At 42.6% G+C, this 23,219-nt stretch overlaps 1 protein-coding gene across 1 annotated transcript in view; it reads right to left on the reverse strand.

Annotated features, from left to right (window-relative positions):
- UFL1 (UFM1 specific ligase 1) overlaps positions 1–22,866 on the reverse strand; it is a 35,344-nt gene extending 12,478 nt beyond the window's left edge. Inside the window, exons 1-10 of the mRNA XM_072141930.1 lie at positions 22,677–22,866; positions 20,023–20,168; positions 17,562–17,590; positions 15,055–15,152; positions 10,607–10,721; positions 9,587–9,717; positions 5,577–5,635; positions 4,348–4,494; positions 2,321–2,496; positions 1,553–1,732 (exon numbers count right to left, since the gene is read on the reverse strand). Coding sequence (XP_071998031.1) covers positions 1,553–1,732; positions 2,321–2,496; positions 4,348–4,494; positions 5,577–5,635; positions 9,587–9,717; positions 10,607–10,721; positions 15,055–15,152; positions 17,562–17,590; positions 20,023–20,168; positions 22,677–22,753 — 1,158 coding nt within the window. The 5' untranslated portion in view covers positions 22,754–22,866. The remainder of the gene's footprint in view (positions 1–1,552; positions 1,733–2,320; positions 2,497–4,347; positions 4,495–5,576; positions 5,636–9,586; positions 9,718–10,606; positions 10,722–15,054; positions 15,153–17,561; positions 17,591–20,022; positions 20,169–22,676) is intronic.
- Between the last annotated feature and the right edge of the window lie 353 nt (positions 22,867–23,219).

Below are 23,219 nucleotides of genomic sequence, written 5' to 3' on the forward strand. Positions count from 1 at the left end.
TCGCAAAGTATAAATGCTGTACAGGCAGTCCCCGAGTTACATACAAGATAGGTTCTTTAGGCTTGTTCTCAAGTTGAGTTTGTATGCAAGTTGGAATTGTATACTTCATAATTGTAAAAAAAAAATTATTTTGGTCTCTGTGACAATTGGATTTTAAAAAGGTTGGATTGTTATAAGAACCAGGATTAACAATTAAGCTTAAAGGGGACCTACCACCACGAATCTACCTATAAAAAAGGTAGATCGGGTGGTAGGTGGATCAATAGGACGTGAGGATAGCCCTTTTAAAGGGCTAATCATCACGTCCCCGCACTGTTTTCTGAACTTATATTAAAGGTTTATACTAATTTTGTTATGCGGCTACTGGGGCGTGGAGTAGCCACAGCTGTGGCTACACGGCGCGGCTACTCCACTCCCCAGTAGCCACTTTACCCCTCCTACCCACAATCTTCGGTGCGCAGCTCCTTGCAGCTCGCCCTCGTCCGACGAACCTGCCGTCTGCGCATGCGCAGAACAGCAGGCCCGCACCTGTGCGGTCACTGCTCCGAAACAGGCGGATCGCCGGACGAGGATTGTGGGTAGGAGGGGTAAAGTGGCTACTGGGGCGTGTAGTAGCTGCGCCGTGTAGCCACAGCTGCGGCTACTCCACGCCCCAGTAGCCGCATAACAAAATTAGCATAAACCTTTAATATAAGTTCACAAAACAGTGTGGGGACGTGAGTATTAGCCCTTAAAAGGGCTATCCTCACGTCCTATTGATCCACCTACCACCCGATCTACCTTTATAGGTAGATTCGTGGTGGTAGGTTCCCTTTAATTGCTAACACCTTTGAGAATCGTTATAGCTGTTTATTGTAGCCTAGGGCTAAAGTACAGTTAATTACCAACATCCAGAGGTCCGTTTGTAACTAGGAGACGTCTGTAAGTTGGGTGTTCTTAAGTAGGGGACTGCCTGTATATTGTTTGGGGAAATTATTTATTATGAGGGCCTATTTAAAAATTCAAAAATGGTTCATTTTTTATTAAAACTAATTAAATATAGGGCACTATATACACTCACCGGCCACTTTATTAGGTACACCTGTCCAACTGCTCGTTAACACTTAATTTCTAATCATCCAATCACATGGCGGCAACTCAGTGCATTTAGGCATGTAGACATGGTCAAGACAATTTCCTGCAGTTCAAACCGAGCATCAGTATGGGGAAGAAAGGTGATTTGAGTGCCTTTGAACGTGGCATGGTTGTTGGTGCCAGAAGGGCTGGTCTGATTGAATATTGAGTATAAGTCTAGGGTGGGAAATGCATTGTTCACAGCTTCCCTATTTATAGCTTTCAGGAATATTCTGCAACACGTCCACTTGTTTTTTCCTTACATGAACATTCCCTGTTCTTATTCCTTATTTTTCACTTTCAAGAATATAATCTTGCATGAGCTGCTGTTCAATAATCTAAGGTTGCCATGAACAATAAAATCTGTTAAAATGTTATAATGACACATTCCCTTTATTTAAAAGTGTAAAACTACTTCAACTGTAAAAACCATGCATACCTTCTCAGCCTTCTGTTGCATCAGATCATTAAAGATACTGGCACATTCATTTATAAACTTCTCACTGATGACAATGTTGTCTCCAAAGATTCGAGCAGAAGACTTTTTATTTAATGTTCTCATGACTTGCTGAAGTAAAATTAAGGAATCTTCCGTGGAAAAACAGCTCGGTAACAGTGGCTAGGATTAACAAATCAAAAATTAGACAACCTTGTGTTTTAAGGAGCCTCTTATCTTAGAATTCCATTGGATAAGATAAATTGTTCAGTCCCAAGAGATCTGGATGAAAAAGACTTTACTGTGTCACCATTCTTATTATTAGAGAATCACTCTGATATAATTATGAACTATTGTCTCTAGTATCTTTACACACCCAATCCCCCTCTATATATAGTCTCGGGGTTCACCAGCTTTTTGTATGATGCAATCACATGTACTGTACTGATTATAGCACATACAACTATCACAGTTACTGCTCATTAGTAGTTACACTTCTGCAGTGATAACAGTGCAGCCTTCTGGGGACATAAGTTATCGGAAGAAGGATAATCACAATGTTAACCAAGCAGGTAGAGATTATACAGTCTATTTGTCCATGTAATGTTGTTCTAAGGAATGATGGGAGAAGTAACAGACAAAGATATAAGAGAAATCTAACAGTCATGATGGTGTCTGAGAGCAGACAAGAGGATGTAGCAGAGCTGTATGTGAGTAAACAGATTTTTTTTTTTTTTTAGAATTCTGCAACACGCCGACTGTACATGGTACCTCAATTTCCAGCCATGATCCTGAGCTTATAGCCTCCTCGACTGAAGCTTCCAACTGATCCACTATACTTTGGCCAACACATACAGACTTCAAATACACCAGCGTGGCAGACTTGTATCTTTTTCTGATATAACCAATAGGGTCAGGGATCCCAAGTCTAGATAAAGAATCATACTCTGAAAAAATATAGTAAAATATGCATTGATTAATTAATCTTAAATAACATAAGAGTAGCAGTTTACATAGACATAATATATTTTCATTTAATTTCACCACTTTAGAGAGGTTGATACGATACAGAAACTATTCAGGATTATATTCTGTAAACTGTAAAAAGAGAACGATTATACAGATGGCTGTATTTGGGAAAAATTCTCTCCTTTCTTGCCCCCTGCTGTGTCATGACGATACAACATAAAGTATCTTATGTAAGGACAGGAAGTCGGTGTCTTCACTCACTCCAAAGAGTGCAAGTCTTACAGCATTGTTTGTATGACTGCATTCTTTTCATATACATTTTTTGTACTTAAACATAAAATTAGTTTCTCATTGCTACATTGGGGAATACAGCACCATGGGTGTAGGCCAGGCCACAAGGATGTGGACACTAGGTAGAAAAAAAAAAAAAAAAGTGTTGACTCCCCCTCTGTGGGCTGTACCCTCATCACATCAGCTGAAAAAATATAAACTACAAAGGGATACAACATATTCTGAATCCGGGAAGAACACAGCGAGTGCCCATAAAGGACATAACGTAAAGCAAAGGGTGTGATCTGTGATCGCAAGTACGATACGGCAAGTACAAAAATTCTAACAGTGTGGGGCACAGCACAATGGGATATCCCACAGTGCTCCCTTAATGGAGGGGAATATGACAGCATGTGCACAGGATGGTATTGGCATAGGCCAGGGAATGGATTTGATAGAACTTTGAGAAACTATGAACAGAGGCCCACCTGGCAGCCTTGCACACCTGGACAACTGAAACCTGATGCCAAATGGCCCAGGAGTCGAGTGAGTGGTGACCAGGGTTCACCAGCAGAACAACCAAACAGTCTCCAGCGCATATAGGAAACAACTGCACAAGCTGAGCGCCTTCAATTTCTGACATCAATGGAAATTTGTTAGTTTTCAGTTATCATTTTTGCAAAAGAAGTTAAAGGGGTTGGCCACTTTCAGTAAACAATTGATATTATTTGTGTAATGAAAAGTTATACAATCTTACAATATACTTTCTTTATCAATTCCTCATTTTCTAGATCTCTGTTTGCTGTACTTCTATAGAAATCTTCTCTATTTACTTCAAGTGGTACGAATCTGTCCATGCTGATGTGATGGACCTGCAGGTGCATTATCTGTTATTATCACTCAGAGGAATAGGAGTTGTATAATAATAACGGCTCATTCACCTGATGCACATTGATACAGAAAGTATATTGTAAAATTGTACAACTTTTTCTTGTACAAACAATATGAATTATTTGCTGAAAGTGGACAACGCCTATAATCGCACAAGTCCAAGTTTTAACTGGACCTTGGAAGTAGCCACTTTATTTCCTCTTTATAGCTGCAACCTAAAAATTAGATAAGTAAATGTTGGTGATGTGTGGGGGACAACATATTAGCAGTTATTATTTGAGAACAGTTAGGAATTAATAGAGATTGTTGATGGTAGTTGGTACATCACAGTCACGCTATGTATATAGTGTGGGGTCTGATATTGACACCTTGCTCAATGTGAAGGCGGTTAATTAAAAGGCAATATGTGTTTACCAGCAATTCTGTGTGTATTGTAGTCGGTAAATGTCATGTTTCTCTGTTATGCCCCTGCTATTCTATTCTAGCTAACACAAACAAGACATAATACGGAACATTGTATTCTATAGAATATAAAAGAGCTAAGCTTGTGGGTCGGGAGGCAGCTTTTTCATGCCAGAAGCTGCATTCTCTAAATCACCTTCATGTAGCTGAAAACAAGATTCACAAAGGCCTCCTTGTTTCTTGAACATAGAAGAGAAGTATGTTACCTAGGTAACCGTTTTGCTTGAAAAAGGCGTCTATCCAATTGCTCTGGGTTCTGGCGTAGATGTCAGGAATAAACACAGCCTTATCCTGCCTTCCACCGACCACTGTGCCCTTTAGTCGGCCACAGTTAACAAGTTCCTCCAACAGTGCTGCAAAAAGGGGATTAAAGCAAGATTTTCTTTAGAGAACATCGAAATAGCATTTCTTAATTGTCCCAGCAGCTGCATATAAATGTAAGCAGTATCAGAGGAGTAGCACATGAAAAGATCTATAAAAATTTATAAAAAAATATTTTAGTGAGTTTACTAACGGGTTTGACCATAAAAAGCTTAAGACATGGTTAGGAAGCAGTATTAGAGAGCCTTGTTCCATACCTTTGTATGTGTTAGCAGCTGCAGGACTGTGAAAAATACATTTCTATGCCATGATGGTAGCGCGTCGTGTGCACGATGGGAGTCTGCTCAAACTTAATCACATCCGATCCCCTCTGCTGTAATATCCAACCAGAAGCCTGCTATAGCTCTTGGGGATGGGTTGTGCATTAAGAACTTTGCTGTAATCGGACATAGGAGAGAGAGGATTTCAATGTACCATGTCCAGCTACAATCTTGCAATATAAATGCATTTTTACAGCCCTGCTGCTACCAACACACACATAGGTATTATTACACAGGACTCCCCAGACTGCTAACCAACACTAATTGATGCTGTGGCAGGTTGAACATGTGTCCTTTGAACATTGGTCAATCCAATACTATGGAAGTATCAGAAATTGCAGTGCACAGAGCACAACCATCTCACACATAGACTGTGAATGAGTTAAGGAGAAACCGTAGCATTTCCTCTGCTCATACTTTATGCACAATAAATATATGGAACCTCTAGCGAGGCTGGGATTAATGAGGTCAGGACTACTGTACTTATATCATAATGTCAGATTCTTTGTATAAGAAGCTGTTACTACAGTAAACTCTTGTTTTGGCAACGCATTTGTTTTAATTTTGTTCTTCTTTTCACCTCATGCCCAGAGTAACCCACATGTCCTTTTTACACAAAAAGGCATCATATCCAAAGTATCAAAAAAACCTAAACAACTCGATACATACACAACACCCCAGCCACTCATCCTTAAATCTTGTACCATAATAAATGAGCATATAGTTCTATATATAAAGTTAAACCCTAGACAAAGGTATCAAAACGAAAACATCAGCAATGCAGAAACACTTACAGTACAGAAGATGCTCTGGAAAACCATACTGAGAAATCAAACTGATCACAGGGGTGGGTCTAAAAAAAACAAAACAAAAACAAGTAAGAACACTGAAGACTACTGGAATTGTTGCTTTCATGCCGTTAAATGGAACATGTACAGAAATACATACTGAGAAAGGCTTCCTTGTGTATGCTGTAATTGAGAAAGCATTGCCTGTTCTCTTGTCTTTGCTGAAGTGCTTTTATAATCTTTATCTACTTTTCATATAGTGATTAAAGCTATAGACAGTGTTGGGTATTGATCCTGGAATGCATTTATATTCCAGGATAGTAGCTGGACACCGCAGACTGGGGGAAGACTCATAATTTGTCCAAGGTCCAGCTACATAAATGAATGGTTCCTTCACAGTTCTGCCGATACGAAGAATACACATAAAAAGTATGATTACTCAGGTCTCAATGGTTGCTACCAAACACTATATGCAACTTTCTGTGTTCAAAATTGCTGGTACTAATTATAAAACTTAATAAACACATAACACAAAACGCCTGGACTTGTGGCGCGTCCAGGTAAAGTTGTGTGAGCCAAGTGCTCCGAACAGCCACCAGCATACCCACATTTATGCATCATACCTTTTCTCCCCACATGCCCGCAGACCACTCAGAGGGTGCTCCGGCATCAACATCACTTGTAGGATTGTGCTATAAACACTCACTTCTAGAAGCAGAGATTCCCCTCATGTCTCCCCAAAAGTGGTGGCCTCAGACAAAGAGGATCAAAGGGGCAAGTCGGATGCCAGCCAGCAGCTCTAACTACTGGATTAATTACAAGCGTCGTGCAAAAGAATATAGGACACGGTCACCAATTCCATTGGAGATCCCCAAAAACTTTGGAACAGGAGCCGAATACTCACTTCTTGCAGTTAGAGAAGCTTGAACAATAAGTCATCAATAAGATGATATGGCTGAAGCTTTAATCTGTATTTAGCACATAGAAAATTACAATGCAAACAGGGCTGCAAATCTGGACGACTGGACAATCATTTCAGGCGGAGTAATTTAAGGCCTTGTTACATGCATATCATCGTGTTACTAGTCCCCTAGTGATCGAAGGCTCTACAGAGTTACTTTCCCCAGATTATTCAGTAGACTTACATACATCGCAAAGTCTTCATTATTTGCACTGAAATGTTCCAAAGAAAATGGAAATTTCAACTGCAGTACCCTGCAACCCTCAGGACCTGGCTACGGATCCAAATGTAATGAACGCATGCCCACCAGTCCCAGTCCCGAATCTACTATGCTTTTGTAAATTAAGCGCATATACACAAATTTACTCACTTTCACATTTTGGACCTAATTGTATCAGATCATGCACTACACATACTCAAAATTACTTACACATATTGCAAGGAACAAAACAGGATTTGGCGCTTCCCTGCATTTCAAGCTAGAGATGACTCCCTCTTACAAATGCTTTGGTGCTGGTGGTCCACATTTAAGTTTCAAAACACTCACCACCTAAATAACAGAGCATTGTCCTGGGAATCTACCAGGATGAGTATTAGGGGGAAGAGTAATGGCCAATCTCCAAAAAAAAACCAATAACGCTAAACACGCATCAAATAGCACAGAGAAAAGTGTACAAATACTTACCCCCGACCCCACAATACTTACAACAAAACAGGCTGCAATATGTCTGCAAGAGCTGTAAGACCTTACACCATGTCAGGAGACTTTTAGATGAAACGGGAGTCTCATAAACAGATACTAAAGCCATAGTTACTGCCTTTAGACAGTTTTATGAATCCCTCTATACGGATTCCAGCCCCAATTATTCAGATAGAGGGTCACAATATTTAGCCACTGAAAAGTCACAACAATGAACAAGTAGCGAACAGGAAGTTCACAATGCCATAAAAAATTTATATAACATTCCAAGTCCAGATGGATATTCAGCAGAGTTTTATAAAGCACTACACCCCAAAGTTTCTCCAGTATTAGCAAATCATTTCACTGCCTTTCTTACTGGCTTCCTGATCCCAAATGCAGCGAACATGGAGTATATAAAAAATACTTCCCAAACCACGTAGAGATTTTGAGGGTGCGTTTACATGTGGTGTTAAAGGGGTAGTCCCGCAAAGACAAGTTTCTTAAATATACTCAGGACAACAATTCAATGTTATTAACAAAAATACAGCATTTCAAAGATATAATACCAACTTGTTTCTATTGTCTTTAGTCCTGGTGTACACAATTTCAGTAACCCCTGGTTTCCAATCTTGTATCTTCTGTCTTTAGGGTCAACAGCCATCTTGCCTGAAGTTGTGGAGAGCTGAACTGTTCTCTCCCTCTACTCCATGCAGGGCCTCTCCCGCCAGCACAACCTCACACTGATACACACACACACTGACTTCCTGCAGGCAAACAGCAGCAGCAGCAGCAGCGTGAGGAGAGCTACAAGCAGATAAGATCTTTATGAGGGGGAGGCAAAGGGGGCACATCAGATCTGACAGTGTGAGAGCAGAGATGACTGTGTCATTGTGTGTTATATCCATCTCACAAATATAATGTATCTCATCTCTGATCTGCCTCTCTAGGTGTCAGGTACTAGTACAATGTTCAAACGGCAAATGAAAGTGTATATAAACCACATTGTCAGCTCACAGAACTTGATGGATAATAATGTGTCTGCCCACACCCTGGAATTTTACACTGACCATCACTATGTAATAGGAGCTAAAACAGCAATGAAACTGAGTAAACTTGAAAAGTAAGGGGTTAAAAATTATCACTAGGGGATTGAAATTCGAGAATTTACTTTTGTGGGCAAACGCCTTTTCAAACCCATCACAACAGCTGGGGAGATTTGCGTAATTACATTGCTGTCAACATTGCTTTCCAAAACGCATGTGTAAACATAGTGTTAAATACATTCATTATCTGGATGTTACTACACGCATTAACAGTAAATTAATTAGGGAAATCTCCTCTTTTCAGCTGTTGTGATGCGCTTGAAACCGCATGGCCGAACACCACTATAAACGCACCCTCACAGGTTGGGATCATATCATATAATTCCACTAATCATCCAGAACTTGAAATTGGGTGTGAAGATAAAGGCAGACTGCCTAGCACGCAACTTCTAACACACACCCACCCGCCCAGGTAGGATTTATTAAGGACCAAGCTGCTGTGAGAAATCTAAGGACCAGACGGGGCTCCAGCGGTTGCTAGTGGAGAAGAGAACACTACTAACTTTGGGCACTGAAAAAAATGTTTGACAACGTCTACTGGCACTGGCTGGAGCAGGTTTTAGACAAAATTTATCTCAGCACTATACTCTTCCCCAGGAGCTCTGATTTCCATGACTGGTATGCCTTCAGCATGCACAAAGGCACAAGCAGGGCTGTGCCTTATTCCACTCCTATTAAACCTCGCTCTAGAACCAATAGTCCCTTAGTTGGAAATATTGGTTGAAGACACAGTAGCGCTTTACAAATCTAGACACTATTTTGTTCTAGGTCTCCATGACTTAACAGTTGGTTTAAAGGTTCTTGTTGCAAGTAAAGAGAGTGGGGGAGGTGTAGGAAGACACAAAAGACTGGATACAGGGCTCTAACCACTAATTTAGGCAGAAAGGACACATCCTCCATTCTCCAAGAAGCTTGATTCCAGTACCATATGTAAAAAGTGATTCCCAGACGTGTAGGGGCTACAATATTCATGCAGCACAGGACCCATGGCAGTCTTAATCTGCCCCTGCATACTACTATGTCACTGCTGCCCTGTGTGGCCTCATCATTACAAAACTGACAGCCTCCTAGTCAACTATGATGTGGGCAGACAAGGCCCAACTTCTCTAGAAGTGTCCAAGTCATGTTAAAAGTGACACGATTGACAAAGAGCAAAATTTACACAGGCAACATAAAAAGACTTTGAGAAGCAGATCTCCCTAAATATTTATTACAGAGAAGAATTTAAGCAGACAGGTTACTATTACAGGATAATGTGAAACACTCTTACCTCGTGATTGCAGTGAAAAGTCCTCGGATGCGTGCCCGATGGCGGGCTACAAATGCCTCAGTATAAATAACACCTTTGTTGTTCTGATCAATCTTTCCATGAATAATACTTCCAAGTCTAACTGACAATGACTACAATAAAGAAATACTTCATTTAATAGGAAAAAGAGGCTATTGAGTGTAGGCAATGTTAAGGTTATATTAACATCACATCGTAGCTGACCATTGTTAGGATAAGTCAGGTGGATTCTCAACATAGCTGTCCATCGGGGGACTAGGATGTATCCGATTGTATGCTAATACAGTGGGTTACATTGTCATGTTCATCCCCTCCACATAAAAGCAGGAGGAGAAGAGTGTTTCTCCCAGTGATGTAACTGTCCTTATATCTTCGCAGAGTGCACACTCAGCGAAGGCCAGGTATAGATGGAATACTTTGCATCTGTCTTCCATAAACTATTATAGCCTATGCGAAGCATATACATCCCTCAGATGGAAGAACCAGGACGGAAATAAGCAGCTTGTTACATCTTTCCACCCTGTGATTCACAGTATGCAATGTATACTGTGCATACAGAGGCCAAAAGGATGCCTCTGTCTGCCCCTATATATCTATGGATATGCTCAGGACCTTTCCTGGTGTATACACCTGGCATATAAAGAAATCATGGTGAATGTAGCCTAAAATAGCTAACCATCCAGCATCTTTCCACATTCTAATAGAGGGAATACATTTATTTTAATGGCAACCTGTAAGGTATTACGATCCCTACAATGCATGAAATAATTTATGGGTATTGAGTATGTTCCAATAAAAGCACACTTTTAGGAAGAGGTGTAAACAGATCATTTATGTGGAGAAATGGGGCTGAAAAGGTTAATCACAGGCTTAGGTTTGTCCTGAAAACTATATTCCAGGAAATGTCAGCAGTAAGAAGTGACTGATTTATGCTGTAATGCAGTGGTAATAATAAAAAATACAGAGCTGGTGAAATATGGCTGTGGCGCAGTCCTTTATCACCTCTGTCAGGAAGTCTCCAGGAAGGTCGTATGTCTTGCACAGTTCTGAGATAGTCACTTGGCCAGCTTCCTGCAATTTTTCATTAACTTCTTCAGCTATTTGGTCCAGATAGTTGCTAATAAAACAAGAAATATAAATTAATACACATCTCATTAAGAATACGTATAAAGCTCAGAGCCACAGCCTCTTGGGGTTTTTTTTATAAACTATTCCTATCTGAAATTTCATGTCAATTAAAATATAAGTTTCAGTATTAACATTAAGGGCCAGCATGTACTTCAGGTAATAGTACAGGCCAGCCGGCTTAGGCCGCGCCAACAAAGAAAGGAATCACCACTGCATCAACATAGTGGATGGAATTTATATGGATCTCACCAAAACAATTTGAAAAAGTCAACTACTAGGTTATTTTCTCAATTCCTACCTACTGCAACAACAAAACTGACATTCTGCCTTATGTCCCTGAGGTTTGAAAATGCATGAAGCAAATGCTTCTACAGAAGCCTTAGGGTGATGCCACACGTGATGGCGTTTTGAACCAGGTTGTGGTCCGTTTTCAAGCAGTCCATCCAAAAACGCATGTGTTTTTGAAAACACATCTGTTTTTGACAGGTTTAACCAATTATCTTAATTAAAACTGGTCAAAAATGGATACATTTTCAAAAAATGCATGCATTTTTGAAAGGACTGCTTAAAAACAGACCAAAAATGTGTTCAAAACGCCATGTGTGTTTCGCCTGTAGGCAGCTTGTAAATAAAGGCCAGCGGGACTATATTATGCTCATGTTGTTAACCCTCTCAAACCCAGATCAGAGAGAACGCCTTTTCAAACAGTTGCATGTAACAAGTAAAACACACATTCCTGAATAAGTTTTTATTTCCCTCCATTATTTATAGCGTGCTAACTGTTATGATCCGCTGGAGGTTTAGTTACTGCAATGCCAATACAATGGAGCACATGTTACACCCATCTAAACACCCATCACTATGATCATGTCATTTTGGACAAAATGCGTTGGTTTGCAGTGTCCATACCCATGAAGTGATGTGATATGTGGATTTTAAAATGGAACCAATAAATTGAGAAGTATTTTTATGAATCCTGGATGTGCTGGAATATACTTTCGATTGTATGCGGAGTCATAGAGGTGTCAACGTTTTCTCTGTGCACATAAGGCTTCTTGGCTGTAGCAGTAAACTGGATTTTTTTTGTTCTTATTATAAAAAGTTTTATAGGTTTATTTTCTATACTGCTATGTTGTACAATGCTGAAAACCTGTATATACACCTATTCAGACGTCGAATTAGCACCTCACCAAGCGACGCATGATGAGGCGCCAATATTCCCCAGAATAATTGCCATGCGTAAAAGTACGCTTGGCAATTATCCCCTGTAAAGTGCTGGATAAGCAGTCCGGCGCGCACTTTAATCGTGGAGGAAAGTATCACTGTGACCAGAGCACGCGGGCACTGCTCTGCGCATGATGCAGTGTCCACAAGACCAATAACAAAGTTACTTCCTTTCAAGCTGCTAGTATTAAGCAGCAAGTAAGGGCCTTTGTTATTGGCTGAGTGCACTTGTGCCTTCAGGTGTTTCATCAGTTTGTGCAGCTTCCAGACTTCATCCACACATGCCCCACTGCTCCACAATTTGGCAGAACCAGGTAAAAAAAAAAAAATAAAAAAAAAATTGCCAGCTCCTATCCTGCTACTATCACCTGGCCTTGTACTGTCCTCCTGCCCAAGTGGGGCACATTTACTAAGGGCAGTACTCCACGCTGCTGTATGGCACTAGCTGCCATCGTTCCTCCCCTCCCCCGGACAAGCTGCCCAGTCACGGGAGGTGATGTACTCGAGGTCGGGGTAAAGGCAAAGTGTGCAGAGCTGCATCCATCCTCCTGCTTCTACCCCTCCCTCACACACTGAGCCCAGCAACAGCGATCATCATGGCAGAGGAGCAACAACAAGCTCAGCTGCCTTCCTCGTCACCAGGGGCACTGCCAGCTCTGATGACAGGACTGCAGGGCACAGAGGCCAATGCATTGTAATAGAAGATCGAGAACTCCATGTGGTAAGCTGCAGAGCACTGTGCCCTGTCATTCATCTAGCACAGTGATGGCTAACCCATGACACGCGTGTCAGTGCTGACACGCCTAACCGTTTTCAGTGACACGCGGCCACCGGAGAGTTAAGTTTCATCCTCGGCTCCTACACGGCCAGGTGAAGTAGCCGGGAGGCTGAGAGATTGTCATGCACTGAGCTCACAGCACTTCCTCCTCCTCTTCCTCCAACGGTCCGGCCCCTCCCTCTGTGTGAGCTGTGCCTCGTGTCTCCAGTCAGCACAGGTATCATCCCGGGGCTCAGCAGCAGGAGAGGTGACCCGGCCATCAACTCCCGAAACTCCTCTGCAGCTCCTGATAGTTGTGCTGGGGGGAGTTGTTGTGGTAGGTCACCTCTACACTGACCATCTCCACAGCAGGGATGAGGGAGGACAACCACTCTCATCATACATACAAGACATCATACAGTGAGTAAGGTCAGTGTACTGTATGATAGAAGACATCTGGGCTTGTGTGTCAGTTTTGTGACGTACAAGCCCTGAAATAATTACAACGCCTTGCAAACCGCCAGACATTGCGATTATTTTGCTCCTCATGAAGGAGATGCAGACAGCGGCACCTGCGCCTCGCTATAACCTGTGAACTTTCATGACAAAGTTTACAGGTTACTAAGCAATTCCACACGCGTCTGATTGTAACCAATCTATTACAATGTACGATGTGGAAAATCCCCATATACTGCCTTACTGTAGTATGATAGTACATGGTAGGATCAATCAGACAACCTACGGTTAAAGTACCCTAGAAGTTAAATAATTATACATTTTTGTTATTTAAACTATAAATATAACAAAATTATGTTTTTTTTTTTCTCAAGGCGACACACCACCCGAGTTAAGCTCGGTTTTTTGGTGAATTTTGACACACCAAGCTCAAAAGGTTGCCCATCACTGATCTAGCATGTTACATCTGGCATCCTCCCTTACTTGTGACTGACATGTACAACATAGAGAACACAGGTCAAAATATCTTATGTATGCATTTTGTACACGTCACTTCATATATGTGTAAGCATATTGGATATATCTGTGCGTTTGATTAAATATATTGGGGCACATTTACTAAGGGCAATGCGCCAGTTTTCTGTCAGACTTTGCACCTTCTTTTAGGTGCAAACTGCTTGTGCAGGTATTAAAGAAGAGTCTGTGCCACATTAGTGTTGCACACTACTGTTTTGTGGTGTGGCTGCACTAGTCTTCAACACGACACAAATTTCTGCACTGAACTAGGCGCCAGATTTACCATGCAGAGTCTGACAGAAAATGTGTTGCATGCCCGTGTTAAAGGTGCACAAAAAAAAAAAAAAAGGTGCACTGAGTCGAGGAAGTGCAGGGGACACCAGATTCATGAATAATGTGCGCCAAAAATCCTGTACCTGGTGACCCCTGCACACAGTACACACTGCACTGTAGTCAATGTGCCGCACAGACTCCACATATGCTCCCCAAGGAATTCGACAGAACCAGGTAAAAAAAAATAAACAGAAAAAGTGAGCCATTAGCTGACAATGATAGCCTGCCCATGTTTACTGTTGAATCACTATCAGTTCTGGTTACAGGGTAAAGGTAATACAATTTAGGCTGCTTTTATGCATTCCAGTTGGCTTGACTTTAAAAACTCAAGTCAAGCGGAATGGGGAGGGGCTTAGTGCGATCACATACGTGTTTCAGCTGAAACACATGTGATCCGCAAGGGTGCGGTCACACATACCGCTAGCACTGCATTTACAAATGCAGCACTTGCATACGGGGACGGGCCTCGGGACAATAACATATGCCTTTCTGTGGTGTGTACTCCTTGTCGGCTAAAAATACTCCTCCTGAATGACAAGAGGAGTATTTTTACTCTGCCTTGAAAAAGTTAATGCAGCCTCTGTGTCTGTAGCTTGTAGTTCTCCTCGTGCTGCTGCCAGCAGGAACTCAGTATCTGTGTATCAGCGTGAGCTCCACCCTAGACTGCAGGGGGACGGGGCTGGAGTGCAGGGAGCACAGAGCAACTCAGCTCCAGGGCCTTCCCAAATAAATCCAAAATAGCTTCCCCCAACCCAAAGTCAGAAGTTACAGGGTTGTGTCTAGGGGCAAATGAAATTGTGTAGACCAGGACTGATAAGAGACAGGTTGGACTTATATGTATAATGTATATAGATATGTGTTTCCATTCCAGCGGTCTAGTTGTACACAAGTAAATCTTGGATACGTTAACAATCACTACTGACCTTCTCTCATAAGAAATATAAAAAGGTGGATATCACAAATCTGAAGTCAAACATGTTACTTAGTCCTAGCACACCATTCTATAGTACAATGTAAATAAAGCTTGGTAACTTACTTATCCACAAGCTGTCCGAGCACCAGCTGAACATTCTTATCTACTCTTACAAGCTCATCGGCTCTACTCTCAATGTGAGTCAGGTCAACATTGACAATCTGCAAATAAGAATATACTGATCAATAAGCACAACACTTACAAAGAAATGTTACACCATTAAAGGGGTTAAAATACCTCATGTATTGTAATGTGTGTGTAAGTGTGGGAGGCAGTATAGTAAGTGCACTGCTATATTACACTGCTTTCTTGGTATAAAAAGCAAAGCCTCCTGTCTTGTACCTCATCAGCCAGGACCTTAGTCTTGTATTCTTGAATCCTATCATAAGGTCCATCTGCAGCCATTTTATAGTCAGGAATGTTTGGCTGATGAGGTTAAAGACTTCACTTTACATATCAAAAAGCGCTTGAAACACTTTCAGCATATGTATATTCGATTGGTTGTAAGGGTATGTTTATTGTTAATGCTGTTTAACCCCAGGCACTGATGGTCATGGTCTTTAAATGATGATCTCTCTGGAAAAGCTTTACATATCATAACAATTTTTAGTTTAGTTGGATAGTTTTATTAATTACATATTTGTTCTTTATAAAATTTGCCAATAAAAGACTACAAATGTGAAAAAATAAGCCTTTTGTCATTTTTCCAATCAAAGCTTTTTAAATAAGTAACTTAAAATATGTTCTAAATATGTACAGCATTATTCCATCAACCTTTCACAGGTTCAGCCACAGATGCAGAGAGTCCATGTACTCCCGCAAAGTAAAAGTCTCCTGCAGCTTCTTCTACATTCTGCCTTCATCTGACAGCTTGGAGGGGGACACACTTCAATTGCCTATATCCCCTGAACCCTGGCACCTAGGAACACAATTAGGATTGTGTATGGATGCTTAAGTGAACTGGAGATATTCACTCTTAAAGCTGTGGATATCCCCGTTCTTTTAAATATATATATGAGCAATTCGGCAAAACTGTGCAGCACTGCGTAATCTGTGTGCGCTATATAAATATTATAATAATTATATATTTTATATATATGACATAAAGTAGCCAACCCCTTTAATAGCGGATAAAAATAGCGCAGCAGCTGTGTCTTTATTTTCAACTATTAATAAGCAAAACGGCAACTGAAGGTTACCTACTGCACAATATAGACTATGGGGAATACAAGATATTTTGTTTCTAATTTCCGTTACAATCCCCAAAACAAAGAGTGTAATGGGCATCCATGACACAAGTGTGAGCTGGGGCTTAAATGACGTCGGTGAATGCCCACTTGTCAGAAGTCCAGAATGTTGATTTTCCACATCAAGAGCGGGAATCATTTCATTCTTCAACACTTGAGCAAATTTTTTTGCCTCAAGCGCAGTAGCCATGGTGACAGATGTCACTATAACCTGTAAGTATAATGCCCCAAGTTTGAAAGTAGGATAAATATAGGCTCATTTGTCTTTTAAATCCTACATGATAAATCCAGAACAACGCAGTTCTTCAGTCAAGAAGATAAGGAGGGTGTGTGAGGAGGAGCAAAGAAGCGCTGCACACTGAGGTATTCTGACAAGGTACATATTATATACCTACATTTAAAGTACATCTACCATCAAAATCATAATAAACCATGGACACTTACTCATAGATCCAGGCACTAACTGTGGTAATCTTCTTACATTTATTATCCACGTTCTCCTTCTTTCTAAAATAAGCTTTTAACATTATGCTTATGCTAATATGGGGCATGGTACCAGAAGCGCTCCGTGCTGCAGATTCTCAGCCTGTTACACTGTGCAGGAGCAGGAGTGCAAAGGAAACAGGGTGATTATAACAGACAATCTGCAGCACAAAGGGCCTGTGGGAATGCCCCCATAGCCCCACGGCTCATTACATAATTTTAAAAGTTGATTTAAGAAGGAAGGAGGCCATGGATAACAAATATAAGAAGATTACAACAGTCATAGTGCCTGGATCTATGAGTAAGTGCCCCTGGTTTATCATGCACAATTTTGATCTAAAAGCCATGCTTTTCAGAAATGGCATAAAAAAAGTTGAATGATGAATCCTCTAGGGGTTAAACCAAAGTTTCATTGTTAGCACTGAGCACAAATGTTGTCACTTCCATTTAAATTAAAAAAGGAGTGTCAGGAAACAAGCTCAACCTGCCACTTCTGCCATATTCTAGAAGCCTCTATAGAAAATAAGATATATACTTGGTTTCATTATATGAAACTATTATGGGGGGGCTACACTTTACATAATATCAATCATTCTAAATTATATATTTGGGTGCCCAATATTTAATATAACCAACTATGGGGTACAGTATATGACTCAGGGAGAATGTATACGACTATTACTAATATTAGTTTATGGGGGCAGCTAGATACCACTTCTGCCTGTAGTTACTGACCTTCTAGTGAGTGAGCATGTGTAGTGTCATTCACAGAAGAAATGGTGTACTGGAGTCAAACGGCCAATGCTATCAAATTGAGATATAAAGTGTTCTAATACTTACCTGTTGAAGTTCAACTATGTTCACTCGTCCTACACAGGGAAAAAAAAACAAGACGATGGTCATCATTTGGTCTTACTAGTAAGTAAGGGAACCTGTTATCAGGTTTTAATGTTTAAACCTGTAGTTTCTTACTTAATACCACAAACTGTATTTTTTACATAGTCAATTTATATTAAAATAAAGTTTACAAATCTACCTGGCAGAGAAGTCATATAGGCACTCAGGCCTCCAAGCCATGATGTACTGCTACTCCTCTCTGATGAAATCTCCTACTTCCACAGTCTTCTCTATGCTGTGGACATGCAGAGAGGAGCCTTCACCACAGCTTCCAATAAAGACTCCACTGCACATGTCCTCAGGAAAGAGGCAGTACTTGTAAATTGAGTTTGGGGTACATAAATAGGATACTAATCCGTCTTGTATTACAAAAAAAACATCTGTCCCAGCAGAGAAGACTGCTGAGGCAAGAGCTGTTCTTAGGCTCTGTCGGTCAAAAAAAATGCAGGATGGAAAGACATAGCAAGCTACAGCTTTTCATCCGGCTGCCTCCGCCTGAGCAATGTATAAGGCAATAGACGGCTATGGGGAGCAGATGCAATGTATTGCAACTCTTCCCACAGGAGAGAGGACCTGGTGATGTTACTGTCCACATTTGGACAGTGACATAATTGGGGGAATCCCCTATTCATCGTCAGCTGCCAATTCCCCCCACATTCAGGAGGAAAGGGGGGGGGGGTACCCGGGCGACATATCCCACTGTATAGGCATATAGTGGGATATGTCTGTACCTTATGTTGTAAGGACACATCGGAACCCTCTTGACGTGTCCTTACAACATATGGCAAATAAGGTGATGTAACCCAGGCTTACCTCAGCTGGGTTCTCTGCTGTTCCTTGCATCCATCGCTGTGTATATCTATCACATCTTGCAGCCATATTTACCTCCTCTCCTGTGCTGGTGAGCCCGGTGACATAAATGAATGAATGCAAGTGTCCTGTGTGACGTCACCAAGGCAGAGGAGGCAAGTATGGCTGCTGGAGGCGTGCATCATTATTAACCCCAAAAGATCATGTATGTCACAGAGCACCTGAGGCTAATAAGTATATTTTTCAAAGTCTTCTTCTTCCATGGGAATGCCCGTCGTGTTAGGGCTTAAGAGAATGTGTTTCAGGATCATGGAGAAGACACTGATAGATAAGTATAGTTAGCTTAATTCACTACCATGCAAACACAAGACTATAGAAGCAGGAGATTTGGTGAGAGAGGAGCAAAGAAAAGGAGGGAAAAGGAGGGAAATCATGACTTGGAGGCCTGAGTGACATGCTCATATGGCTCAGGGGCTTTTCTGGCATAACGCCCTATTGACTTTTCAGAAAAATAAAAACAACTTGGGGTTGAGGAACTAAGGGTGCAGTCACACGTTGCGTTTAACGCATGCATTGCAACAGCAGAAGAGAGATTTGCCTAATTAAACAGCTGTTAACACGCAAGTGTTAACATTTGCTTTTTGTAAACACAAGTGTTAACAGCTGTTTAATTGCTGTTGCAATGCATTTTAAATGCATGCGTTAAACGCAGCCTGTGACTGCACCCTTAGTTTTTAAACCCCAAGTTGTTTTTATTTTTCAAGAAAAGTCAATAGGGCCATTAAAGGGCACCTACCACCACGAATATACCTATAAAGGTAGATCGGGTGGTAGGTGGATGTATGGGACGTGAGGATAGCCCTTTTTAGAGCTAATCCTCACGTCCCCGCTACCCTAGCATAAACTTTATTGCCCTAATATGTTAATTTAATTAAGCGGCTACCGGGGCGTGGAGTAGCCGGACAAGAGGCTACACGGCGCGGCTACTCCACGCCCCAGTAGCTGCTTTCCCCCGCCTACCCTGTGATCTTCGGCGCGCAGCTCCTGGCAGCTGCGCGCCCTCGTCCGAGAAGCCGGAGTTCTGCGCATGCGCAGTAACTCCGGCCTCGTTCCCGAGATCGCGCATCTTGGCCGGAGTTACTGCGCATGCGCAGAACTCCGGCTTCTCGGACGAGGGCGCGCAGCTGCCAGGAGCTGCGCGCCGAAGATCACAGGGTAGGCGGGGGAAAGCAGCTACTGGGGCGTGGAGTAGCCGCGCCGTGTAGCCTCGTGTCCGGCTACTCCACGCCCCGGTAGCCGCTTAATTAAATTAACATATTAGGGCAATAAAGTTTATGCTAGGGTAGCGGGGACGTGAGGATTAGCTCTAAAAAGGGCTATCCTCACGTCCCATACATCCACCTACCACCCGATCTACCTTTATAGGTAGATTCGTGGTGGTAGGTTCCCTTTAACATAAAAATAGAGTTTTAAAATGTACCCACGTGTGACCGCACCCTAAGGATGTAGAGGAACCTGTCAGATTAAAATGTCAAAACCCAATGACAGGTAATCTTTTACATTAATAACTCAGAATAAATTGTACCATACTCACCACCTCGAACCTGCAGCTCATCCCCAATCTCCTTTGATATCTGTGAAGGTGTGATGTATTCTTTTCCATCTAGGGTGTGCACTACATCCAGCTGTTTCTCAGCAATGAGCTTGGAAACTATTTCAATGCAGTTGCGCTCTGACAATCTGTAATGATTAAGTAAAAAAAAAAAGTCTGTATGTACACTGTGTTTCAAAACTGGTTGGACTCTTTAGGTATCATATTAAAGATAATAATAACCACAAACCTGATGTGATTTGAAGATGAGATTTATGTGAGCTGCAGAACTACAGGCATAGAAAGAAGTTGCATATATTGGATCTTTATCTGCAGCTCTGGATGGGATTTCACATAAAAAAGGGAATTGTAGAAAGAAATTTTCATACCTCACATGAGGGAGCTAGTAGTTTAAATTGGGTAAAATCAGGTGACAAAGTAATTTTAAATAACTCCCAAGGTGAGCATGAGCAAAATATGGAGCTAATTCTAGCCCAATAGTGTGCAATGACTAGAGCAAAACGGCAACATATGGAAATGATTGGTATGAAAACCAATTGAGAGGTCACAACCTGATGGAGGTTGTAGACCAGTGATGGCAAACCTTTTAGAGGCCGAGTGCCCAAACTACAACAAAGACCCGCTTATTTATCGCAAAGTGCCAACACAGGAATTTAATTTGTGATTTATACTCCCTTCTCTGTCACAGTTTTCAGTGATACCAGTCCCTGAGGACACCAATAAAGCAGAAAATAGTTCCTGGTACAGCTGTCACTTTAAAATACCTCTGTACACAGCAAGTCCTGGGCTGTCTGGGACTGCAGGAAGATACCGAGAGTCATCTCTGGTGATGGCCTGAGTGCCCACAGAAAGGGCTCTGAGTGCCACCTCTTGCACCAGTGCCATAGGTTAGCCATCACTGTTGTAGACCAAAAGCCACTGCACTGACCAAAATGTAAGCATTCATGCAGAATCTTATATCCAAGTCATCTCTAGTCCCAGCATTAAGACACACAGCTGTGTATGATCCTGCAGAAAGGTACAATTTTCAGATAAGAGTCACCTCCTTATAGTATAGAGTGAAGTCATGGGGTCTCACATTCCTGCGCTGATCATGAACATATAAGGTGAATACACAGAATAAAGATGAGCTAGACTTTGATGTATTTGTGCTGCTGCAGCGTTAGATTCTTATGGTTAAATAATCATGTTCATATAACAGATTTTCTGTGAAGTGCTCTACATTACATAAAAATACAGGTGGCTCTGCTCACTAGTGGTGGGGGAGGGCTTTGTAAACATTAGAAATACACAAACCATGTGACACTAGTTCAGAAGCCTAAGGGGACTGCACATGACTCCCTCTACATCCTTTTAATCCAAACTATACCCTCATACCCCGTATTAGTCTATGTGAGATGTATGGTCCTTGTCACATACTCTTAATGTCCTCCATGTCTTAGCAGCTGGACATGTGAACTGTGCCCTGTATAGGATGATGCATTCTGCTGCAATATCCTATACAATTGCATTAGGTACTATGCCAGGAACCTGTCCTGGCATGTAAGCTAAACGCCTTCCCACATAAACTTCCAATGTTTATCCCAGGCAGGACTTGCATATTACTATATGTGGTTAATGCCCATTGTCACAGTGATGTTCCAACTGCAGGCAGTGTCAATCATTATGTGCCCACTAAGGACAGTGCCAGTCACTGGGCTCTGTGGCCACTGCAGTTAGCGCCAGTCATTACACTGTGCCCAGTGGACAGTCCATAGTAGGCACAGGAAAGGACAGATGCTACCAGTTGCACTCCTTTCTCTGCGCCTAATGATTCGTATTAGGAAATGGCATGCCCTGTTTGGCGGTCCATATCTGGGAAAGCTGCTCTCCGGATCGTGACCACCATCAGCAGCTCCTGGCAAAACTTCACATGCCACCAGCCAGGGTGCCTCCACATGCCACCAGCCAGGGTGCCTCCACATGCCACCAGCCAGGGTGCCTCCACATGCCACCAGCCAGGGTGCCTCCACATGCCACCAGCCAGGGTGCCTCCACATGCCACCAGCCAGGGCGCCTCCACATGCCACCAGCCAGGGCGCCTCCACATGCCACCAGCCAGGGCGCCTCCACATGCCACCAGCCAGGGCGCCTCCACATGCCACCAGCCAGGGCGCCTCCACATGCCACCAGCCAGGGCGCCTCCACATGCCACCAGCCCGGGCGCCTCCACATGCCACCAGCCCGGGCGCCTCCACATGCCACCAGCCAGGGCGCCTCCACATGCCACCAGCCAGGGCGCCTCCACATGCCACCAGCCAGGGCGCCTCCACATGCCACCAGCCAGGGCGCCTCCACATGCCACCAGCCAGGGTGCCTCCACATGCCACCAGCCAGGGTGCCTCCACATGCCACCAGCCAGGGTGCCTCCACATGCCACCAGCCAGGGTGCCTCCACATGCCACCAGCCAGGGTAATGTCAGGGGTTATGAGAGCCTCTCTCCTGGGATGACTTCTGCTACAGAATTGTCTATTATCTACAAAGTTTCAGCAGCTCTTGGCCAGAGATGTAGCAGAGCTGCCTCCCGTCACGTGTTAGGTAGGTGCAGGTAGAGCCGGGCACTCTTCCCGGAGCCCCCTCAGGCATGGTCGCTTACCTCTGCACAGTATCGCTTAGCTGGGCTCTCTGGAAGTCGGCCGCAAGCCGCCGGATCTCTTCCCAGTCGGCAGACATGTCTGTTGTGTAGAGCTGTCAGCGTCTTGCGGTTCACGAACACGTCATGCTACGGCGTGTGAAAAAGACCAAGACACCACAACCTGTGACTTCGCGTTCTGCAAAGCTGTACTGCTGAGAGAAGAGCATAAATATGGTAGTTGTTTTATCACCCAAGTCATAGCTAACTCCATCACCTTGTGCCTACGTACTGCACACTGTGTGCACTAGATAATTCAGATAGATAGATCAGAAAATACTCTGCACTCCAGTCTCACAGCACATACCGCAGCATTTATGTGGCGCCCCCTGGCGGCTGTTAGAGGGCCCTATTATAAAACTTCCATTGTAGAATTCCATCATGTACAATATTGGCCTCTTTTCCTGGAACGTTTTTTTCCTCTGTCTGCTTTTCAGCTAGAAATTTTAAGACAGTCACAACCTGCAAAATATAGCAATAAAACAGGTTAAAAAGGAAAGCCCCCCG

This window comes from Engystomops pustulosus, chromosome 3 (assembly GCF_040894005.1).
Source record: "Engystomops pustulosus chromosome 3, aEngPut4.maternal, whole genome shotgun sequence".
NCBI lineage: Eukaryota > Metazoa > Chordata > Amphibia > Anura > Leptodactylidae > Engystomops > Engystomops pustulosus.